Consider the following 25,436-nt stretch of genomic DNA (forward strand, 5'->3'; position numbering starts at 1 on the left):
AATAAGTCATTGTTTTATTGATAATGCATTTCACAAAATCAAAAAATTTAGACACGTAAGGGTCCCATATATCACCTAAATTCAAATAAATGTGTCTAAGTGAATAGTTTTGAATAGTAGATATAATTTCTGAAATAGGAGGTATGATATTTCAAACTTTGTAGAATATAGAGTGTTGAAATAACCTTTTAGAATATACTGAACATCTTGTCCGAAGAGGAGTTACCATGGGGAGACAGAGTAGGTTTACATGGGTCTGTAGAAAGAGAGAGACAGACAGACATGGTATTTCAACCAACACATTCTTAGTGATGACTATGAGTTTGGAAAGGAAAATGAATCAAAGAGAACCTGTTACTTCCAGCAATCAAGGTTCGGGAACAGCTCTGTGAATGTCCCCCGAGTGTAGCCGCTGGCTAATCACATCTAAGGGGAAGAGACTCTGCCGTAGAAGAGGATGCTGTTGGTCTTCTTGTGCTTGATGAAGAACAGGAAAGGGTGGTCACAGTGGAAACTGTCTGGAATGCTACTTGAGTAATAAACAGCTTCTACTCCAGTCGCAGCTGCGGCCTCCGTGCCCTCCTCATTCACCTCCACGAAGGACTTGTGGATGACTTTCGACACCACCAGATCTCGTCTCCCGGTCATGCCTGAGAAGTCGGCTTTCCCCTCACTGAAGGCGTCCACCATCCCCAGGGCTTCCAGCGTGGCCTTGAGGTCATAGCTCTCCTCCACTTTGAACCGAGGTAGGTGTAAATTCACTTGTCTCTCCCTCATATTCTGTGGGCTCGTCCACTCTATTAACTTCTCAGCAGTGAGTTGATCTTCAAGCTGTAACAATGGAAAAAGGAAAAACTGGCACGATTGTCAGTGGACATGGAGCCCCCCTTAACATTGGATTGAAACGTGGAAATCCTTTAACAGTAAACATAAATACAGGAGATTCAGTTGATATGGTTTTATCTGAGGAGGTAAAAATAACAGAGTCCTGAATATATATTATATAATCAAAAAAATGTTCTTATATTTTCATGACTTTGCTATTTTTATGTATATATGTACACATTAATAATATATGCATATGTATAAATATCTATACAAATGTATATATGTATAATATATATGCACACATATATGCAACAGAATGGCGAAATAAAATTAGTTGTAGAAGATGAGCCATCCACTTCTTAGGCTTGTTCTCTGTTTCGTGCTTCACTTTCAAATAACCTCTTGTCAATGTTCGTTCGTCCATAAATGTTTACATAGTGCATTTACAGCGTATAGCCTACTTTTATTCCTTTTTCTTGCCTCATTTATTTGTAAACTTTTCCTGTATGGATATATATTTCTCTAATCAAGTTTACATTGTTACATAATACTATCATTAAATTGATATTCAGTATATATATCTTTACTTAATATCTTTTAAGCATTCACTGCATGTCAGTCCCTAACCTAACTGAAGGTAATGCAAACATGTACCATTTTTCCTCATTTAAAATTTTTCATTATTTTGAGCCACTTCTGTCCAAAAGCTTTTCCCCTGTTTAGACTTGTTGTTATAGGATAAAATCCTAGCACTGAGATTCCCTATGTCATTGATAATGGGGAATTTAGAGCTGAAGCCGAAATATTCTGATGACTCTTCACATTTATTGCCACGTTGCTTTCCCTAAGAATTTCCAGTTTCCAGTGTTACGAGATATGTATTTTGAGTGTGGCAAGTTTACTGCCGCTTCTGCATCATCATCGACTATTACAGTAATTGCTAATGGCCTTTTATGGAATGTCCTTTTATGCCAGATATTGTTATTGATATTTTTACATATTAACTTTATTATAACAATGCTAACAGGAAAATTCTATAATCACCCCCTTTTTTGAAATCTTAGCAATGAGGCTCTGAATGAGCCTTTGGTCCATTTTGAGCACTTAGGGACCAAATACTTCAAAATTGAAAAGTGGGCATCAAGATAATCTATTTGTCCATGGTCTACAGAAGCACTGTGAATTAGTGGGCAATATGTAACCACTTTGTTTTTTTAATTTCCTTATTTTACTTGTGAGTGAACTTGCAAATATTTCTATGTGTCACCTATGTATGAGTGTTAATTTCCTTGTCTTCAAATGAGTGGACTGGAATATATCAGAGGTTCTTATGGTTGCAAAATAGTTCTGTGTGTATCTAGGTATATGTTTTTTGTGAACTGACATTCCATAGTTTCATCAGAATATTAATGTGACCTGTGAGGTACAGATACACTATTTGTATCATACTATGATCCCTAACGTATTGATTTTATTTTTTTGTTGTTTGCTTGAGCTCTGCCAGCCACTAGCACCAGTCTATGAGCAGCCCGTACGAGCAGTGTCTCACTAGGAATTTTAGCAATAGTAGGCAGCATTGGAGGTACCAGCTTTTACCTTCTGCAGACCATCTACTTCATTGGGCAGCAGCACCATCATGCTTAGCTCTTTGCCTTTGTACGGTATTTCCAGGATCTTGACTTGCATGTCCTCCAGTGACGTGAAATTGAAGTCATCGGTTTGTTTCATCATCTGCACAGATTTGCTTGTGTTCTGCAATAAATTCATGTGGCAAAAAATGCTAAGTGAGCATAAGTCAAAAAGAAAGATAATATTATTGTAATACCAAACACATCCTCCTTCTAATAGATGATCTCGGAAATCTGTGAATTAGAGACAAGAGTTTCTTCAAGGACTCCCAACGAAATAAAGTTAAAAAAAAAAAGACAAGAAAATAAGCCTTGACAAATTCTGTCTTCTACCCGCAGCAGCTATATATTAATCACTAGGTATTTAAATTTCACACTGAATGTGTAGCTATGTTATATTATATACATAATTTATAGACAATACCTTGTTCAGCCAAAATTTTTCCTCCCCAGTATCTTCTTTCTTAAATTTCTGGCACCACTTCCCTTTGAAATAGACTGCGTTCACCAGAACCAGAACGGTGAAGCTACCCAGAGAGTCTTTGGGAAAGAGATCCTTGATTTTTTCTGCAAAGAAAGAAAAGGAAAGGTTTGTCATGAAAGGCACAAGTGGTTTGTCTGGAAGATGCTTTGAGAGTTACAACTTATGATTAAATATTCACACAAATCACCACATTAGGGACTCTGTGCCCGACTGTTCACAAGGTGAAGCTTTCCTCATGGCGCCAGCCTGATGGAGTCGCCCTCATGCAGACCCCCCTTCTTCTGACTGGGAACGTGTTTGGTCTCTGTGGTGACATCAGTCACCTCACACTGAATTCTGATGAACTGATGTCAGCTGATCTTTCCACTGGTCAGTTTTCCCCCTCCCTCCCTACCACCCTCCCTGTCCCCTCAATAACCCCCACCCTCCCTTGTTTCCTCCATCCTTCCTTCTATTCTTTTCTTCTTCACTTTCTTCTTCGCTTTCTATTTTTTCAAAGTTGAACTCACTACTGAGAGGAAATGGGCCTGAATGTTCTTTAGGACAAATGACATGAACGCTAAAATCGAAAACATGTACTCAGACACCATTTCCCGGGGTGACTTTGTCTTCATTTGCCAGGTTGAGTTGCTGTAGGTTTGGCCTGTATTTAGGATGGGAGGTAGGATATGGTGCACGGAATGGAGACATCATCCAGCCGCCTTCCGTGGTTGGGGAGGACAGCTGTGAGCATCCCTGCAGGATGCGGGGATGGGGAAGTGGTCAGGCTGCTCCTGCTGCAGATGGCAGGAAGGGCGGTTTGCAGGAGAGCGGCTCATTTCCCTGTTAACAAAGGATAAGGGAACCCTTTTAATATTATCTCTTAGGGATCATAATCCAGACGTTCAGCCTCGAATTTAAAGAAAAAATGCAAATCAACATGAAGTTTGAGCAGAGAGTTGGGATCCATAGAGATACTGTCGTCCGCAGACTCAGCTGAGTTTCCAGGTAGCTGGTCCTGGGATCCCTCCTGGGCTCCCCTTGTTTCTCTCCACACTGACGTGGACCATTCCACCCTCTGCAGTGCCCTCCTCCATCTTCTGTAATCTCATCTCACCCCGGCTCCTGGCACCCCATGCAGGGGCCAGCACAGCGTTCACACACAGCGGGGACTCTACAGTGATTTTTAAGGAGTGACTCTCTCATAACCTACCATTAGTTTGGCTTTCCACCCAGGAATTAATCATCTTCCGACTTTCTTCTGCAGCATTGACAAAATCAGCAGATTCCACACTGGCTAGGTAAAATTTCTTAACATTATCCATGTATGCCTATGGCATGGGCAGGAAGAAAGGAGGGATTAAGAGTAATTTGACAGTAACTGTGTAGGTATTCCCAGATTAAACTGTGTTCAGTGAAGACCAAAGAGAGTACCTGAAACGATCCTTACACCCACTTCCCCGGTGGGTTGTCAGGCTCTGGGACACTCCAGTGGGGGGCGTCGTGGTCCAGGAGCTGAATGCCCCTGGGGCAAATGCTCCCCATGTGGGTCAGCCAGGCTCCTCTGCCTCCCCCTCCCCCATTAGGAGATGGGATCAGAGGACCCAGGATGCAGATCAAAGGTGTGACAGGTCATGAAACTTACCTGCAGAAACAGAAAAGTCTTTTCTCCATAGAGCCTGTTGGCTATGTTCAGCTCATAGGCATCAGTGGATTTCTTTAAGTCAGTCAGAAGGTTTTGAAATTGATGATGAATATATCCTGGCTTTTCAACCTTCAAACACCAGAAAGTGAGCTCATTGGATTCTCATTGTACGTAAATACTACAACCCCATGGGTCTGTGAGCTCCGTTCCTAGAATTTGGTATCCCCACGGACGACATTGGTTGCTATCTCCCCATATATGGTGTATTTTAGCGGAAATACCCTTCATAATCCTTCCATTCAATCTTCCAGGTAATTCTTCCTTCCTGCTCTAACACACTCCAGTCTTTTCTCTTTTGAACTAGAGATGCAGCACCATTGCACTATTGGATTGTGTTTTAATTGTCTCAAATGTTTTGGGACCAGCTAAAACTTAAACTCCTTTGAGCTAGAACCATAGTGCATCTCTAACAGTCATCAACTGTATGAGAACATGAAATTTGTATATTGCCCTATGTTATGGCATGTAGTCCTGTTTAACTCCTTGGAGGGATTACTTTCTAAGACCCCTTGATTGTGCTCTTTGGCTGTTCATTATGCCAGTCACTCTGAAGTAGGAGCAGTGTGTCTCTGGTACACTGCTAACAGCTGTACATCAGCATCTCTAAGTCTTTAGTTCAATTGACATGAAAACAAGAGAGTTCAGAGAACTAAGAAACTTCTCCAAGGAGACAGAGCCAATTTTTCAACTCACGCTTATCTCACCCAGAACCTTCCCCTTGCTAACTAAGAGTTTTGGACTATTTAGGCTACCAACCATAATTCTCACTCAATCATTTTCCAAAATATAGTTGATCATATGCTTATTGCTCTTACTCTAATTTAGGGGTTAATTAAAATTATATAATTTTAGCAACATATTGTGATTACTATAGTTATTATTATTCTATAATAATAATACATAACGTTTATGGGGGTTTCTGTCATCCAGGCACTGTTGTCCGGTTTCATATGTAGTTGCATGTCTTGCAGCAGACTCTTTATTGCTCCTAGTTAATTTGTATGAAGTCAAATTGCGGCTCAGAGCAGTTGTATTTTGCCACGTTCCCCATTCCTGAACAGAAGAGCACAATTTGAAGCTCCTGAGTTCCCTGGCGCCTAGTGGTTAGGATTCCGGGCTTTCATTGCCATGGCCCGGGTTCAAGCCCTGGCCGGGGAAGTGAGATCCTGCCAGCTGAATGGCATGGCACAAAAACCATTCTTCAGTTTGAAGCTCCTTTGGGTTTCAGAACCCTTGCTATTAAGAACATGCTACTCTTCTTTCAAGAAAACAAATATATAAAATAAATAAGTACATAATATGATATGAGAAACAACTCTGTCCAATCTATTTTGCTTAAGATGTCCCCTAAAAATTGGCCTTTCCCTGTTTATCTGAAATTCCCAGTTTAAACTCTGACCCTCTTGGACATGTGATCTCCTTCTACATTCAATGCTCTGTGACTCACAGGATCAACTGTAGTTCCTCCTTTTTTGTTCTCTGTGATTTCATTAAAGTGCAGGACCTGGAGGAGACAGAGAGTGGGACAAGGAAACTTTAGAGATCTATGTACCCCAGAGTAAAAAAAAAAGAAAGAAAAGAAGGAAGGAAGAAAGAAAGAAGGAAGGAAAGAAAGAATGCAAACAAACAAACAAAAGAAAATGCCAAATCAAAAAAAAAAAAAAAACAAACCCAAAAAGAAAGAAAGAAAAAGAACAAAGAAATGTTCCATGCAAGCATTTGCTCCTTGAAAAACACAACCTGCGTGTGAAAAGCACAAAGCTGGTTGATCACCAGCCAGTTCAAAGAATCCTGATTCATTTTTCATCCATTGCTGAGGAAACATGTAAAGATGACTCCCATGGATTTTAGTCAATGCACCACTTCTACCTGAACTCTACCATTTAAAGCCTCACCTGTGGTCATTGGGCAGTTGTAGGGTTCATCCCAGCTCCCAAAGGAAGTCTCGGCACAGGGAAGAGATGGGGCGGATCACTGGGGGGAGAGCATATGCTCCCACAGCTCTGTGCCCGCCCAGTCATGGGGAGTTTGCAGCTTCCTGTGCTACCCCTGGGGACAGCCAGATCTGTGATCATCTGCACAGAAGCCGACAGAGAAACCAGGACAAACTGGTAAATGTAAAGGAAGCTGCGACTTACCTTCTGGATTTGTGACGCCGTGTGTTCTCGGGCCCCCAAGGAAGTCATGGCTAAGGCTGACATGATACTCAAAGGGCAAAAGAAGATATTTTCCCTCCCTGATTGTCTGATCTGTTGGAACAGGTCGACTGCAAAGTGGTTGATTCCTTCACCGAGTGAACTCATGGTGGCTTGGTGTGGTCTGGAATTCCTGGAGAAGCATCAAATTTATTTTATAATGAGTTTTTTGAAGGGAAGGTTAGTCTGTAATAAAATTTTCATAAGAAATGCCTTATATGTGGGTTGTGGGATTCTGAAAACTATATCTTCCTTCCTTTTACTTTTAAAGCTTTTTTCAATGTACATGTATATACTTCATAATTAGAAGACTATGGAAATAGTATTTAAAGGAAACTTTTGTGGGGACTTCCCTGGCAGCGTGGTTAAGACTCTGCACTTCCCATGCAGGATGGCGCAGGTTTGATCCCTGGTCAAGGAACTCAGATCCCACATGCCGTGTGGTGCGGCAAAAAAAAAAAAAAAGGAGAAGAAAACTTTTGTGAAAACTAATAGAATATCTTTTCTTCCTTACTGGCTGTACTAAGACTGGGTAGAAAATGCATTATAACAGATCCGAGGCAAAGATTGACGTGTAACATCCCACCATCTCTCATGAGGCCCCTCTATGCCTTTTTCTTGAGGGATCTGTGGGTACTGGACATCCTACCCCCCAATCACACTTCCTCTTAAGGGAGCATTTGGTTTTTGGAAATAAATAAATTACCTAAAGATTAAAGGAGATGAAAAATTGTTTTACTTTTGCCCTGGCTAAAGAATAAAATACAATCAGACAAAACAAATTAGATAAATGATGTAACACACATGATTGTTATTATTTTCAGGAAGGATTCATGTAGTTAAGCAGAGCTGCTGGAAGCACTTACCTGTGAGCCTGGAGGAAGCAGAGAGGGGCAGACAGCCTGTGAGCTGATGCGCTGTGAATGGTCAGGTCTGGACTATATAACTCTGTCATGCTGCCTCCCATCCCTCACAACAACTGGTATTTCAAGTAAAGCAGCTTCTGATTTCTTCACCAGGCTACCCATCACCTTCATGAGCATGAAGTCTCTATGAGTAAAGGTAAGATTATTGTTCTATTCTCGTACATCCTTTTCACCTGCAGAAGAAATTGTGACCTGCGATCACTGGCTCATATGAAATGCATGTAGGTGCCTTCCCAACACCAAGGAGAATAACATTAAATTGTAACTTCTTCACATGCCCTGAGCTACTGTGCCCAAGCAGAAATAACCCTTAAAATATCTTTCTTGTCTTACATGTTGAATTGTCTTTAAGACCACTTCTAACACCAACAATTAAAAAGCTTATATTTTCTATTTTATGTTCTGAAAGGGCTTCTCCAACCTGACCATTTCCTTCAGAATTATTCTGTATAACCAGGAAAATAGCTCCAATTCTCAACTTAAGAGATACTGGCGAAGTGTCTCAGCAGTAGGTGGAAAACAGGCATCATTTGCCTAACCCTAAAAGCTGGACCTTGGCCGTGGTCCTCCCTGTGACCCCCATGCCCCTTGCAGCCAATCCCAGATGGCCAATGACTTCTAAGGTCAGTGGGAAGCTCATTTCCCTGCAGTGTAATCAGCTCTCAGTGAGAAGGACAATGGATCCAAACAGGGGCCATTTTGGTGGCACTATTCCAATTCTTTGTACAAAGATGTATCAGAAAAATAAATTGTTTGAAATCCAGAATTATCACGTTTCTCGGTTAGCCTGCTATTCTTTACGCCATCTTCAAATTCGTGGTCTTGAAAACAGAGTCAAATGCCTGTGAGAAAAAAGCAGGAAAAAGTGTTCTTTTGAATGCCATTGTTAAGTCTCTTATCATTGGAGCTGTATTCTCTTCGGGGCATGGCATTCTCATAGCAGAATAATATTAAAACAGTTGACTTTTACTGAGGGGGGTATGTATTCACTCATTTCCCTCTTTAACACCTTATTCAGGCAGATCCCTTTGTTCTCCCCATTTCACAGATGACAGAGATGGGGCCCAGAGTGGCTGAGCGGAAGCCCAGGTCTCTAAGTTAGTGAAGTGCACAGGTGAGGTATCCAGGCAGGCAGCTGGTTCAGGAAGCTGTGTGTGTGTCCACGCCCCACAGGGCAGTCTGTTGACGGACTCTGCTCTTTTAGTGACATAACTCCTTGTGTCTAAATGACAAGAACCTGTTTCTTCTGAACTTTCAAAAGAGATAATGTCCTCCCGCAAAATCTGAGGTGGTGGGAATGGGTCCCCCAAATGCTCCCCTGTGGGCCCCTCAGTCACTAGGAGGGAAGGCTGGGGTTCAGACACTCCTTTAGGGCTCCATCCAGAGACCACCAGGAGCAGTGAGTGGGGAGTGGAGTTGGGCTGGTTTCCTCGGTGGGTGTGACTCTGAGAGAGGGTCAGGTGCTCACTTTCCATTCCCTCACACTGCTCTATCCAGCTGGAATTTGGTAGAAATGGATCACTTTGAGAGGGGAAAAAAAGATGGAGAAAAGGATGTGTTTTTCTCCAGAGGACACTGCTCCCTGTGGCATGGCTGTCAGGGGGGAGGGTTGCATTTCCAGGGTATCTGGCCCACTATCTCCCCTGCCACAGGTGTGGGATGTTTGTACCATGGAGCAGCTTTCCAACAGAGATTATCACTCACATACAGTCAGCCCTCCATATCCTTGGGTTCTGCACCCACAGAGTCAGTCAACCAGATGGAAAATATTTGGAAAAAGTTCCGGGAAGTTCCAAAAAACAATCCTTAAATTTGCCCCACACCAGCAACTATTTTACTTTGTATTTACGACCCTTTACGTAGCCTTTACATTGTACTAGGTATTATAAGAAATCGAGAGATGATTTAAAGTGTAAAGAGAATGTATGTAGGTTATGTGCCATTTTATATAAGGTACTTGAGCATTCCTGTATTTGGGAATCCTTGGGGTGTCCTTGAATCAGTCTCCCGTCGATCCCAAGAAATGTCTGTAGTGTAAGTTTCAGCTTTTAAAAATGTATAAGTCATTGGTTTTTAGGCCAGTGACAAGGTTGTGCAACTATCACCATGATCTTTTCCAGAATAATTTCATTTCTCCCCAGAGAAGCTCCCTACATAGTTCTTTCTTCCCCCTGGTTTTTGGAAACCACTGATCTACTTCTTGTTTCTATGGATTTGTTTATTCTGGATATTTCATATAAATGGGATTGCACAGAGTGTGGCCTTATCTATCAGGCTCCTTTCACTCAGTATAATATTCTCAAGGTTCATCCATGTTGTAGTATAAAATGGTGCATTTCTTTATATGACTCTATTATGCACAATTGTATGAAGTACCACTTTTAAAAAATCCATTCATGTGTGGATGTACATTTGGGTTTTGTGTACTATTGTGAGTAATGCCGACATGAACTCTCATGCAGAAATTTCAGTGTTGACCTGTGTTGTAATTTCTCAAGCATTTACCTACGAGTGAAACCCTGGGTCAATGGCAAGTCTATGTTTGATTTAGAAGAACTGCCAGACTGCCTTCCCCAGAAGCTGCACCATTTATATTCCCACCAGACTATGATGGCAGTACGTGTGTGTGCCGTTCTGATTCTCTGCACGTCTCCAGCACTTGTTACCATCTTTGGTCCGTTTTAACACCTGCCAGGAACAGAGTCTGTAGTCTCAGCACGTCGCTTATTCACAGGAAGATTCACCTACAACAAGGTGCCAGAAGCACAGGGGATGGAGACATGAGGTGAAGGGAAGAGGAGATCTGTGTTTCTCAACCTGAAAGATGATTCTGCCTGATCCCCCAGCCCCCAGCCCTGCTGCTCTTAGGGCTCCTCTGTCGATATGTGTGCAGTGACCCCTGAGTGATACTGTAGGCCAACGATCCCTGAGCTGGGACCGGGTGGGGCTGAGTGAGGATGTACACTGTTGGCATTTGATGAAGGAATTAAGTCCCAAAATAGAGGGAAATAAGACAAGACCCAAGATGAAAAATGACAAACACGAGGAATAGGAACTTCTAGTCAAGGTTGCATCACAGGCCACTGGGTTTCTTTGGGCTCAAAGAGAAAGGGATCTGACCTCCATAGACAGTAGCAAGAAGCTCAGCCTGGGCCTGGAGGAAGCAACAGGGGGACAACGTAGGACAAATGGACTCAAGGGAACTACTGACTAAGCTGATTCTTCCTGTGACTAAATTACGGAGGTTTGTCATGCAGAGGTTGGCTTTGAGGAAAAGGCACTAATTGATAAGGACCAGGAATTTGCATAGATTTAGAGAGAACTTGGGTTACTTCAAATAAGAAACCATGTCATGCTTTTTTCGCCCTCTTTATGAAAAGTGCTTCTGGCGTGTAACAGGCAAGGTTACGACACCGTGATGTCATACAGTGTCATAGGAGACTCAGCAATTCTCAGAAGTTTTTGCAAGTCAGTACTGGCCAACCTATGTCTTTGGGTATTTCTTAAATATACACCAATATCATTGTCGTTAGGAATCCACGAACCCAATACAACTGAAGAGCAAATGACACTTTCTGGAACCATCCTGCTGTTTCCAGTTCCTTTATAGGTGGGTTAAGAAATAGCTCTTCTGTTTTTCTATATCTTACTTCCTTGTGAAGGGTGTGAAGATATGTCAGCATTATTGAATTGCCCTTCCTAGGGTGCATTTTATTTCTTCCTTCTTGCAAAATAGGTTGTTGTTCCTGTTTGCAGGTAAACTGGTTATTGGAGAAGATCCTTTGAGCATCCAGTAATTGGATATCTGCCAATTACAGTATCCACTACAGATATAGATGTAGATATACATATGTATGTTGTGAATAACATCCAAACAGGATGAATCAGTTTTGCCTTGATTTTCGTGAGTTAGGGAATGGTCTCACATGTAGGTATGTCATGGAAGATCGAGACAATTCATGTCATCTCCACCTGTCCCCCCCATTTCCATGCCTCCAACTCCACCCGTGACACTCATCCTACTCTGTGCTCATCACCATTCAACTCTGTTACCTTCTGATCTCTTACAAGTCCCTCTTGTTTCATCTTGTCTTTCCTGTTCTGCTGCCAATAAACCTATTGTATTTTCTCCCTTTTCCTGTGACTGTGCCGCTTCCTCCTTGCTTTACCTGAAATATGGATTTTCCCCATGACTGCATGTCCCTTGATCTCTCCTTATGGGCAGCTCCCCATTCTCCTATTACATACTGTAAAGAAAAGAAAACATGGTCTTCTGGTTCTCTTGTTTCCACTATCTTTTCTAGTCATTGTTCTCTCTCTGTCTCAGTGTCCCTTTTCCAGTTTCTGGCCATGCAGGTATTTTACCCTGTGCCCACCTACCATCTTGTATGTTATTCTTTGATATTCACTAAAAATCAGTTGCCCCTCCACCATTTATGGTTTTGCTCTTCTTGCCAAGTGTGTCCAGTTTTCGGGGTGACGTCAGAACGTTTATTCCATAGGCACGGGATGGAATCCATGCTTATTTTATGTTACATCTCTATTCCTGTTGAAGCTCCTCCTTTGTGAAAATCTTGTCATGTCATTTGTCCTTTTGTTAATTGGATCCATGAGCTTTCTTATCTATTTGGATATGCTTTTCATATAAGGAGACATTAATTATCGCTGATGCCTGTCACTGGAGTATTAATGGAGATGGAGAGTTCTAGAGGGAAGAAGGAATTTGATTACATGGGACATTGTGTGCTGGGGATTTTATTTTGCTTCTCCAGTTTCACCCTTCACTGGCTCAACCTCCCCTGGTCCTAGGAGGCAGAGATGTAGGGAGACATAATCTGGGTCCTTCTCCTCTAGGGAACCTTGCATCTGGCCTGTGAGAGGAAGCAAGCGTAGACTCGCAGCTGGGTGAGTGCAGGGCGCTCGGTCACCTGCTTCCTCTCAGCGAGGTTGCCAAACAATGGCTGCATTTCTTTACCAAAGGCTGCAGATCTTATCGGGCAGCTTTTCTGCAGCTACAGCTACTTTCTCTGGATTTTGGTCACCATTCCTGCCCTTGCCATGTGCGTCTAGGGGTGGCAATGTCTCCCTACTGTTGCTAGCCATGGGTTGCTTCACCATCCTTTCTTGGTTTCTCTTAGCCCTGACCATACTTTGTATAGTCCCTTTGTTAAACTTTCCTGAATTACCCAATTTGACTGTGTCATTTGTTTTCTGCTAGAGCCTTGACTATTACGGTAAGTAAATGGCTTTGGGAAAAACATCTTGGAATGGAATTTTTGGGATCAGGTTGGTCCCATATTGAGAAGAAATGTGCTGAGAGGAGATGGGGGAGTGGTGTAAGGCAAGGCACATGTAGCACCAAATTCGGGATGGAGGCAAGACGTGAAGCGCAGGTGTAAGACGGGTGTTGGGACATCAGATGCTGTGTTGCTTAGTAGCTATTGTGACAAGTTGTGGGATCAGCTGCTTTGTTATGATGGGCGTGGGAAAGTCATTCAGCAGAAATTGAAAAACAATGTTAAGGGAGAGAATAGGGTGGCAGGGAGAGAAGGAGAGGGAGAAAGAGAGGGTGAGAGAACTTAGAAGGGAGGAAACTGGACAGGGAGAAGGAGAGCCTGAAGCCGCTGAAGTGGACGGTGCGTCATGGAACCATGACAGTTCCCTGTATGTGAGGGTGGGAGGCTCCCGCTAAGGCCAACGTCTTCTAAAACAGTGGTCTTCACATGAGAGTGATTCTAACGCTGCCTGCAGAGCTGTTTCTATTGTATGATATTTTCAACATCGCAAGTGTGTGTGTTCTCCTCCCCAAAATTTATCTGCCTAAAAATGTCCTGTGTTCACAGCGGCAGGTTTCCCAACTCTACCGCATTTCACAGAAGAAAAGCAAATTGTCACCTCCTTCACATCTTACTGATGAGAGGTGCCCGGGAGCAACAAAGACAAAGCTCTTTTACTGATTAATCAAGACACACAAACCCATTCATAGGGCTTCTGCCTCCCCTAGTTTCTACCGATTCCTATAACGTGTGAAGAGTGGGATGTCAGAAGGGTAGTATTTTAGCTCGCATTTAGGCATTCTGAATTAAGAATATACATAAATTAAGGCAAGGTGACAGTGGGAGTAATGACAATTTTTCAGTAATAACATAACTTCTTCTTCTCTTTCACTGTTGTCTAGATTGGGTTCCTTTGGAGACTCAACCAGAAGAGCACCTCAAAAACTACTGAAGGGCTTCCCTGGTGGCGCAGTGGTTGAGAATCTGCCTGCCAATGCAGGCGACACGGGTTCGAGCCCTGGTCTGGGAAGATCCCACATGCCGCGGAGCGACTAGGCCCGTGAGCCACAATTACTGAGCCTGCGCGTCTGGAGCCTGTGCTCCGCAGCAAGAGAGGCCGCGATAGCAAGAGGCCCGCGCACCGCGATGAAGAGTGGCCCCCGCTTGCCACAACTAGAGAAAGCCCTCGCACAGAAACGAAGATCCAACACAGCCATAAATATATAAATAAAAATTAAAAAAAAAAAAAAAAAAGCCACTACTTTATTAAAAAAAAAAAAAAAAAACTACTGAAACTAAGTATGCTTTTTCCACCCATGTGTTTACACATGACAAATTCTTTTCTGCTGTTCCTGATACTTAATCAGGCACAAGAAAATCGGACTACCATATGACCCAGCAATCCCACTACTGGGCTATACGCTGAGAAAACCATAATTCAAAAAGAGTCATGTACCACAATGTTCACTGCAGCACTATTTACAAGAGCCAGGACATGGGAGCAACCTAAGTGTCCATTGACAGATGAATGGATAAAGAAGATGTGGCACATATACAGAACGGACTATTACTCAGACATAAAAAGGAATGAAACTGAGTTTATTTGGAGTGAGCTGGATGGACCTAGAGTCTGTCATACAGAGTGAAGTAAGTCAAAGAGAAAAACAAATACCGTATGCGTACGCATATGTATAGAACCTAGAAAAATGGTACTGATGAACCTAGTGGTAGGTCAGGAATAAAGATGCAGACATTGGGAACGGACTTGAGGACACAGGGGGCGAAGGGGAGGCTGCGACATGGTGAGAGAGTAGCATTGACATATATACACTACCAAATGTAAAATAGATAGCTAGTGGGAAGCAGCCGCATAGCACAGGGAGATCAGCTCGGTGCTTTGTGATGACCTAGAGGGGTGGGACAGGGAGGGTGGGAGGGAGGCTCAAGAGGGAGGGGATATGGGGATATATGTATACATATAGCTGATTCACTTTGTTGTACAGCAGAAACTAACACAACATTGTAAAGCAATTATACTCCAATAAAGATGTATAAAAAAAGAGAAATACCAAAAAACTGGAAAGTTTACTGGGTTATAGAGCTTTAAGATATTTTGGATAAAAACCATGAAGAAAACCCATGAAATTTCTTGCCGATATGGTCTGTATTATTCAACTAATATAAAAAATCCGTTTCATCAATCCCATCATAAATATTTTCTCCTATGGAAGTGACTCCTCATTTATTTCATCTCTAAAAATGTTTAATGACTCAACCTGCTATTAACAAAGTTCAAGATTCTATGTCAGATGCAGAACCAATGAGTGTTTAGCAGTATCCATATTTATCTTAAGTGAAAAATCACAGAGAAATTATGCTGCGGTTCATCTCATCAAGATACGGTGTTTCAATAAAATATTAGATTTCGTGTTTAATAATTATTCATTAAATTTTTTGTATTTTTTTCTTCGTATTTCCCATGATCGTATTGCTCCGTTTCAAAGGTCTCTTTTGTATTGAGATGTAACTACTCTCACTCATAGTATAAAATTGTCATATAAGTGGAATTATATAACATGTACATTTTCTGTTCAGCTTCTTTTTTGCACAGCATAGTGTGTGGGAGTTTTATCCATGTTGCTGCAGGAATCAGTAGTTTCTTCCTGTTTACCTGTAAGTGCAATTCTTTTGTTTGTAATTGTTCACCAGCTGTTAAAAATTTGAGGTCTTGCCAGCGTTTTGGTTGTTAAAATAAGGCTTCAATGAACATTTGCATACTAGTCCTTTTGTGGCGAATGTATTTACATGCCTTGGGTAAAATCAAGGTGTGGAATAACTGGATCATAATTACTGGATCAGTATACGTTTAACTTTGTAAGAAAGTACTGATGCATGTCTGTTTGTACACTTGAGGAAGACTTTCTCTAGAATTGCATTGCTCAGCCATGAAGATTTACAATTTTCTGGAGGGACATCACCCACATGGCAGTGTAGGAGACCCCAGCCTCCACTCCCCCTCAGAGGTCAACAATGAGACAGCTCTCCTTGAACAAAAACAGCTCACAAAGAAGAAATGGTAATGTGATAGAGGTGTCAGCCCAAGCTGTGGTGGTGGCCATTTTGCAGAAAATAAGTGTGTCAAATCCACACGTTGTACACCTTCAACTCACTCAATGTTATGGGTCAATTATATCTCAATAAAGATGGAACAAATAAAATTACATGACTGTTTTCTAAAGTGGTTGCAGCTTTTGGGTCCGAACCAGTGGTGTAGGAGAGCTGTGGTTGATCTACATTCTCTCCACACGGGGTTTGACCAGTCTTTGTGTTTTAACTTTGGCCACTCCAATGGGGACGAGGTGGTATCTTGTGGGGAGGTATTTTGTATTTACATGTATTTCTTTATTACACTTCTATTATATTTATTTTTATTTTTAAAACCACATAACATGTTGATTTTTACTACTTTCCATTCAAAAATAACTTTATTGATGTATGATTGATATAGAAACTGCCGTACATATTTAATGTATGCAACTTCATGAGTTTTGAAATGTGTATACATATGTGAAACCATCATACTAATCTATGTATTAAGTATATCCATCACCCCCAAAAGATTTTTCCTGCCCTAAGAAAAGTTATGTTTTAGGAAATAACAATTGTCAATACTTGTCCTTTATATTTTGGTGTATTTCAGGGTCATATCTTGGCATTCCTTTCTTCTCACTTTATTCTCTCCCAGTATGATCCCATCTTTGCCTTTAGCTACAATTACCGTATTTCTCTCAGTATCTCTAAAATTTATATCATCTCTATTACTTACCAGTTCATATCCCAGTTCTGAATTCTAGACTCTTAAATTCTTGACATGGGTTACAGAGCATTTCATGTTTTGGTAACAGCTCACCTCTTCAACCTCATCATGCTCTACAATTTTGAATTTTCATATATGATAATATATTTCTAAATTACCTTTTCTACGTGTGGTGGGTCACTTGCACTTTGTTGAAAAGAAGAAGAAAGGAAAAGTAACAAATGACAAAAATGACAAGAAAATGGGAGAAAATATTTGCAAAGGAAGCAACTGACAAAGGATTAATCTGCAAAATATACAAGCAGCTCATTCAGCTCAATATCAAAAAAGCAAACAACCCAATCCAAAAATGGGCAGAAGACCTAAATAGACATTTCTCCAAAGAAGATATACAGATGGCCAAAAAGCACATGAAAGGATGCTCAGCATCACTAATCATTAGAGAAATGCAAATCAAAACTACAATGAGGTATCACCTCACACCAGTCAGAATGGCCATCATCGAAAAAATCTACAAAGAATAAATGCTGGAGAGGGTGTGGAGAAAAGGGAACTCTCTTGCACTTGTGGTGGGTATGTAAGTTGATACAGCCACTATGGAGAACAGTACGGAGGTTGCTAAAAAAACTAAAAATGGAACTACCATATGACCCAGCAATCCCATTACTGGGCATATACCCTGAGAAAACCGTAATTCAAAAAGAGTCATGTACCACAATTTTCACTACAGCACTATTTACAATAGCCAGGACAAGGAAGCAACCTAAGTGTCCATCGACAGATGAATGGATAAAGATGTGGCATATATATACAATGGAATATTACTCAGCCATAAAAAGAAACAAAATTGAGTTACTTGTAGTGAGGTGGGTGGACCTAGAGTCTGTCATACAGTGTGAAGTAAGTCAGAAAGAGAAAAACAAATATGCTAACACATATATGGAATCTTAAAAAAAAAAAAAGTTTCTGATGAACCTAGGGGCAGGACAGGAATAAAGACACAGACGTAGAGAATGGACTTGAGGACACAGGGTGGGGGAAGGCTAAGCTGGGACGAAGTGAGAGAGTGGCATTGACATATATACACTACCAAATGTGAAATAGATAGCTAGTGGGAAGCAGCTGTATACATAGCACAGGGAGATCAGCTCGGTGCTCTGTGACCACCTAGAGGGGTGGGATCGGGAGAGTGGGAGGGAGATGCAAGAGGGAGGGGATATGGGGATATATGTATACATATAGCTGATTCACTTTGATTTTCTTTGTTATACAGCAGAAACTAAAACAACACTGTCAAGCAATTATACTCCAATAAAGATGTTAAAAAAAAAGAATGACAAGAATAAGTCATTGTTTTATTGATAATGCATTTCACAAAATCAAAAAATTTAGACATGTAAGGGTCCCATATATCACCTAAATTCAAATAAATGTGTCTAAGTGAATAGTTTTGAATAGTAGATATAATTTCTGAAATAGGAGGTATGATATTTCAAACTTTGTAGAATATAGAGTGTTGAAATAACCTTTTAGAATATACTGAACATCTTGTCCGAAGAGGAGTTACCATGGGGAGACAGAGTAGGTTTACAGGGGTTTGTAGAAAGAGAGAGACAGATAGACATGGTATTTCAACCAACACATTCTTAGTGATGACTATGAGTTTGGAAAGGAAAATGGATCAAAGAGAACCTGTTACTTCCAGCAATCAAGGTTCGGGAACAGCTCTGTGAATGTCCCCCGAGTGTAGCCGCTGGCTAATCACATCTAAGGGGAAGAGACTCTGCCGTAGAAGAGGATGCTGTTGGTCTTGTTGTGCTTGATGAAGAATAGGAAAGGGTGGTCACAATGGAAACAGTCGGGAATTATAAGTGACTTTAGAGCAACTACTACTCCAGTCGCAGCTGTGGCCTCCGTGCCCTCCTCATTCACCTCCACGAAGGACTTGTGGATGACTTTCGACACCACCAGATCTCGTGTCCCGGTCATGCCTGAGAAGTCGGCTTTCCCCTCACTGAAGGCGTCCACCATCCCCAGGGCTTCCAGCGTGGCCTTGAGGTCATAGCTCTCCTCCACTTTGAACCGAGGTAGGTGTAAATTCACTTGTCTCTCCCTCATATTCTGTGGGCTCGTCCACTCTATTAACTTCTCAGCAGTGAGTTGATCTTCAAGCTATAACAATGGAAAAAGGAAAAACTGGCACGATTGTCAGTGGACATGGAGCCCCCCTTAACATTGGATTGAAACGTGGAAATCCTTTAACAGTAAACATAAATACAGGAGATTCAGTTGATATGGTTTTATCTGAGGAGGTAAAAATAACAGAGTCCTGAATATATATTATATAATCAAAAAAATGTTCTTATATTTTCATGACTTTGCTATTTTTATGTATATATGTACACATTAATAATATATGCATATGTATAAATATCTATACAAATGTATATATGTATAATATATATGCACACATATTTATGGAATGTCCTTTTATGCCAGATATTGTTATTGATATTTTTACATATTAACTTTATTATAACAATGCTAACAGGAAAATTCTATAATCACCCCCTTTTTTGAAATCTTAGCAATGAGGCTCTGAATGAGCCTTTGGTCCATTTTGAGCATTTAGGGACCAAATACTTAAAAATTGAAAAGTGGGCATCAAGATAATCTATTTGTCCACGGTCTACAGAAGCACTGTGAATTAGTGGGCAATATGTAACCACTTTGTGTTTTTAATTTCCTTATTCTACTTGTGAGTGAACTTGCAAATATTTCTATGTGTCACCTATGTATGAGTGTTAATTTCCTTGTCTTCAAATGAGTGGACTGGAATATATCAGAGGTTCTTATGGTTGCAAAATAGTTCTGTGTGTATCTAGGTATATTTTTTTTGTGAACTGACATTCCATAGTTTCATCAGAATATTAATGTGACCTGTGATGTACAGATACACTATTCGTATCATACTGTGATCCCTAAGGTATTGATTTTATTTTTTTGTTGTTTGCTTGAGCTCTGCCAGCCACTAGCACCAGTCTATGAGCAGTCCATACGAGCAGTGTCTCACTAGGAATTTAAGCAATAGTAGGCAGCATTGGAGGTACCAGCTTTTACCTTCTGCAGACCATCTACTTCATTGGGCAGCAGCACCATCATGCTGAGCTCTTGGCCTTTGTACGGTATTTCCAGGATCTTGACTTGCATGTCCTCCAGTGACGTGAAATTGAAATCATCGGTTTGTTTCATCATCTGCACAGATTTGCTTGTATCCTGCAATAAATTCATGTGGCAAAACTTGCTAAGTGAGCATAAGTCAAAAAGAAAGATAATATTATTGTAATACCAAACACACCCTCCTTCTAATAGATGATCTCGGAAATCTGTGAATTAGAGACAAGAGTTTCTTCAAGGACTCCCAACGAAATAAAGTTAAAAAAAAAAAAGACAAGAAAATAAGCCTTGAGAAATCCTATCTTCTACCCGCAGCAGCTATATATTAATCACTAGGTATTTAAATTTCACACTGAATGTGTAGCTATGTTATATTATATACATAATTTATAGACAATACCTTGTTCAGCCAAAATTTTTCCTCCCCAGTATCTTCTTTCTTAAATTTCTGGCACCACTGCCCTTTGAAATAGACTGCGTTCACCAGAACCAGAACGGTCACTCTACAAAGAGAGTGTTCGGGAAAGAGATCCTTGATTTTTTCTGCAAAGAAAGAAAATCAAAGGTTTGTCATGAAAGGCACAAGTGGTTTGTCTGGAAGATGCCTTGAGGGTTACAACTGATGATTAAATATTCACACAAATCACCACATTAGGGACTCTGTGCCCGATTGTTCACAAGGTGAAGCTTTCCTCATGGCACCAGCCTGATGGAGTCGCCCTCATGCAGATCCCCCTTCTTCTGACTGGGAACGTGTTTGGTCTCTGTGGTGACATCAGTCACCTCACACTGAATTCTGATGAACTGGTGTCAGCTGATCTTTCCACTGGTCAGTTTTCCCCCTCCCTCCCTACCACCCTCCCTGTCCCCTCAATAACCCCCACCCTCCCTTGTTTCCTCCATCCTTCCTTCTATTCTTTTCTTCTTCACTTTCTTCTTTGCTTTCTACTTTTTCAAACTTGAACTCACTACTCAGAGGAAATGGGCCTGAATGTGCTTTAGGACAAATGACATGAACGCTAAAATCGAAAACATGTACTCAGACACCATTTCCCGGGGTGACTTTGTCTTCATTTGCCAGGTTGAGTTGCTGTAGGTTTGGCCTGTATTTAGGATGGGAGGTAGGATATGGTGCATGGAATGGAGACATCATCCAGCCGCCTTCCGTGGTTGGGGAGGACAGCTGTGAGCATCCCTGCAGGATGCGGGGATGGGGAAGTGGTCAGGTTGCTCCTGCTGCAGATGGCAAGAAGGGTGGTTTGCAGGAGAGCGGCTCGTTTGCCAGTTAACAAAGGATAAGGGAACCCTTTTAATATTATCTCTTAGGGATCATAATCCAGACGTTCAGCCTCGAATTTAAAGAAAAAATGCGAATCAACATGAAGTTTGAGCAGAGAGTTGGGATCCATAGAGATACTGTTGTCCACAGACTCAGCTGAGTTTCCACTTAGCTGGTCCTGGGATCCCTCCTGGGCTCCCCTTGTTTCTCTCCACACTGACGTGGACCATTCCACCCTCTGCAGTGCCCTCCTCCATCTTCTGTAATCTCATCTCACCCTGGCTCCTGGCACCCCATGCAGGGGCCAGCACAGCGTTCACACACAGCGGGGACTCTACAGTGATTTTTAAGGAGTGATTCTCTCATAACCTACCATTAGTTTGGCTTTCTACCCAGGAATTAATCATCTTCCGACTTTCTTCTGCAGCATTGACAAAATCAGCAGATTCCACACTGGCTAGGTAAAATTTCTTAACATTATCCTTGTATGCCTATAGCATGGGCAGGAAGAAAGGAGGGATTAAGAGTAATTTGTCAGTAACTGTCCAGGTATTCCCAGATTAAACTGTGTTCAGTGATGACCAAAGAGAGTACCTGAAACGATCCTTACATCCACTTCCCCGGTGGGTTGTCAGGCTCTGGGACACTCCAGTGGGGGGTGTCGTGGTCCAGGAGCTGAATGCCCCTGGGGCAAATGCTCCCCATGTGGGTCAGCCAGGCTCCTCTGCCTCCCCCTCCCCCATTAGGAGATGGGATCAGAGGACCCAGGATGCAGACCAAAGGTGTGACAGGTCATGAAACTTACCTGCAGAAACAGAAAAGTCTTTTCTCCATAGAGCCTGTTGGCTATGTTCAGCTCATAGGCATCAGTGGGTTTCTTTAATTCAGTCAGAAGAGTTTGAAATTGATGATGAACATTTCCTGTATTTTCAACCTTCAAACACCAGAAAGTGAGCTCATTGGATTCTCATTGTACATAAATACTACAACCCCATAGGTCTGTGAGCTCCGTACCTAGAGTTTGGTATCCCCACGGACGACATTGGTTGCTATCTCCCCATATATGGTGTATTTTACCGGAAGTACCCTTCATAATCCTTCCATTCAATCTTCCAGGTAATTCTTCCTTCCTGCTCTAACACACTCCAGTCTTTTCTCTTTTGAACTAGAGATGCAGCACCATTCCACTATTGGATTGTGTTTTAATTGTCTCAAATGTTTTGGGACCAGCTAAAACTTAAACTCCTTTGAGCTAGAACCATAGTGCATCTCTAACAGTCATCAACTGTATGAGAACATGAAATTTGTATATTGCCCTATGTTATGGCATGAAGCCCTGTTTTACTCCTTGGAGGGATTACTTTCTAAGACCCCTTGATTGTGCTCTTTGGCTGTTCATTATGCCAGTCACTCTGAAGTAGGAGCAGTGTGTCTCTGGTACACTGCTAACAGCTGTACATCAGCATCTCTAAGTCTTTAGTTCAATTGACATGAAAACAAGAGAGTTCAGAGAACTAAGAAACTTCTCCAAGGAGACAGAGCCAATTTTTCAACTCACGCTTATCTCACCCAGAACCTTCCCCTTGCTAACTAAGAGTTTTGGACTATTTAGGCTACCAACCATAATTCTCACTCAATCATTTTCCAAAATATAGTTGATCATATGCTTATTGCTCTTACTCTAATTTAGGGGTTAATTAAAATTATATAATTTTAGCAACATATTGTGATTACTATAGTTATTATTATTCTATAATAATAATACATAACGTTTATGGGGGTTTCTGTCATCCAGGCACTGTTGTCCGGTTTCATATGTAGTTGCATGTCTTGCAGCAGACTCTTTATTGCTCCTAGTTAATTTGTATGAAGTCAAATTGTGGCTCAGAGCAGTTGTATTTTGCCACGTTCCCCATTCCTGAACAGAAGAGCACAATTTGAAGCTCCTGAGTTCCCTGGCGCCCTAATGGTTAGGATTCCGGGCTTTCATTGCCATGGCCCGGGTTCAAGCCCTGGCTGGGGAAGTGAGATCCTCCCAGCTGCGTGGCATGGCACAAAAACCATTCTTCAGTTTGAAGCTCCTTTGGGTTTCAGAACCCTTGCTCTTAAGAACATGCTACTCTCCTTTCAAGAAAACAAATATATAAAATAAATAAGTACATAATATGATATGAGAAACAACTCTGTCCAATCTATTTTGCTTAAGATGTCCCCTAAAAATTGGCCTTTTCCTGTTTATCTGAAATTCCCAGTTTAAACTCTGAACCTCTTGGTCATGTGATCTCCTTCTAGATTCAATGCTCTGTGACTCACGGGATCAACTGTAGTTCCTTCTCTTTTGTTCTCTGCGATTTCATTAAAGTGCAGGACCTGGAGGAGACAGAGAGTGGGACAAGGAAACTTTAGAGATCTATGTACCCCAGAGTAAATAAAAAAGAAAGAAAAGAAGGAAAGAAGGAAGAAAGAAAGAAGGAAGGAAAGAAAGAATGCAAACAAACAAATAAAACAAAATGCCAAATCAAAAAAAACACAAAAAAACAAACCCAAAAAGAAAGAAAGAAAAAGAACAAAGAAATGTTCCATGCAAGCATTTGCTCCTTGAAAAACACAACCTGCGTGTGAAAAACACAAAGCTGGTTGATCACCAGCCGGTTCAAAGAATCCTGATTCATTTTCATCCATTGCTGAGGAAACATGTAAAGATGACTCCCATGGATTTTAGTCAGTGCACCACTTCTACCTGAACTCTACCATTTAAAGCCTCACCTGTGGTCACTGGGCAGTTGTAGGGTTCATCCCAGCTCCCAAAGGAAGTCTCGGCACAGGGAAGAGATGGGGCGGATCACTGGGGGGAGAGCATATGCTCCCACAGCTTTGTGCCCGCCCAGTCATGGGGAGTTTGCAGCTTCCTGTGCTACCCCTGGGGACAGCCAAATCTGTGATCATCTGCACAGAAGCCGACAGAGAAACCAGGACAAACTGGTAAATGTAAAGGAAGCTGCGACCTACCTTCTGGATTTGTGATGCCGTGTGTTCTCGGGCCCCCAAGGAAGTCATGGCTAAGGCTGACATGATACTCAAAGGGGAAAAGAAGATATTTTCCTTCTCTGATTGTCTGATCTGTTGGAACAGGTCGACTGCAAAGTGGATGATTGCTTCACCGAGTGAACTCATGGTGGCTTGATGTGGTCTGGAACTCCTGGAGAAGCATCAAGTTTATTTTATAATGAATTTTTTGGAGGGAAGGTTAGTCTGTAATAAAATTTTCATAAGAAATGCCTTATATGTGGGTTGTGGGATTCTGAAAACTATAGCTTCCTTCCTTTTACTTTTAAAGCTTTTTTCAATGTACATGTATATATTTCATAATTAGAAGACTATGGAAATAGTATTTAAAGAAAACTTTTGTGGGGACTTCCCTGGCAGCATGGTTAAGATTCTGCACTTCCCATGCAGGATGGCGCAGGTTTGATCCCTGGTCAAGGAACTAAGATCCCACATGCCGTGTGGTGCGGCAAAAAAAAAAAAAAAAAAAAAAAAAAAAGGAGAAGAAAACTTTTGTGATAACTAATAGAATATCTTTTCTTCCTTACTGGCTGTACTAAGACTGGGTAGAAAATGCATTATAACAGATCCGAGGCAAAGATTGATGTGTAACATCCCACCATCTCTCATGAGGCCCCTCTATGCCTTTTTCTTGAGGGATCTGTGGGTACTGGACATCCTACCCCCCAATCACACTTCCTCTTAAGGGAGCATTTGGTTTTTGGAAATAAATAAATTACCTAAAGATTAAAGGAGATGAAAAATTGTTTTACTTTTGCCCTGGCTAAAGAATAAAATACAATCAGACAAAACAAATTAGATAAATGATGTAACACACATGATTGTTATTATTTTCAGGAAGGATTCATGTAGTTAAGCAGAGCTGCTGGAAGCACTTACCTGTGAGCCTGGAGGAAGCAGAGGGGGGCAGACAGCCTGTGAGCTGATGTGCCGTGAATGGTCAGGTCTGGACTATATAACTCTGTCTTGCTGCCTCCCATCCCTCACAACAACTGGTATTTCAAGTAAAGCAGCTTCTGATTTCTTCACCAGGCTACCCATCACCTTCATGAGCATGAAGTCTCTATGAGTAAAGG

The 25,436-nt window shown here is 41.5% G+C and overlaps 1 protein-coding gene across 4 annotated transcripts; it reads right to left on the reverse strand.

The window, feature by feature from the left end:
* Positions 1-25,436, reverse strand: LOC118880322 (serpin B3-like). Of its 4 annotated transcripts, XM_036823950.1 has the most exons (9): positions 25,240-25,384; positions 24,304-24,493; positions 23,608-23,664; positions 22,100-22,228; positions 21,668-21,785; positions 20,416-20,558; positions 19,959-20,114; positions 18,771-19,010; positions 18,173-18,656 (listed from the first exon to the last, which is right to left on the reverse strand). In XM_036823950.1, the coding sequence occupies exons 1-9, from the start codon at positions 25,338-25,340 to the stop codon at positions 18,606-18,608; spliced, it is 1,185 nt and encodes a 394-aa protein (XP_036679845.1). In that variant the 5' UTR covers positions 25,341-25,384; the 3' UTR covers positions 18,173-18,605. The 4 variants fall into 4 exon arrangements, with proteins under 4 accessions (XP_036679843.1, XP_036679844.1, XP_036679845.1 ...); XM_036823948.1 differs by lacking the exons at positions 18,173-18,656; positions 18,771-19,010; positions 19,959-20,114; ... (3 more) ...; positions 23,608-23,664; positions 24,304-24,493 and adding exons at positions 1-831; positions 2,425-2,580; positions 2,881-3,023; ... (2 more) ...; positions 6,072-6,128; positions 6,763-6,952 and having other exon boundaries at positions 25,240-25,436; XM_036823949.1 differs by lacking the exons at positions 18,173-18,656; positions 18,771-19,010; positions 19,959-20,114; ... (4 more) ...; positions 24,304-24,493; positions 25,240-25,384 and adding exons at positions 1-831; positions 2,425-2,580; positions 2,881-3,023; ... (3 more) ...; positions 6,763-6,952; positions 7,686-7,847.

Source organism: Balaenoptera musculus, chromosome 14, assembly GCF_009873245.2.
Source record: "Balaenoptera musculus isolate JJ_BM4_2016_0621 chromosome 14, mBalMus1.pri.v3, whole genome shotgun sequence".
Classification (NCBI taxonomy): Eukaryota; Metazoa; Chordata; class Mammalia; order Artiodactyla; family Balaenopteridae; genus Balaenoptera; species Balaenoptera musculus.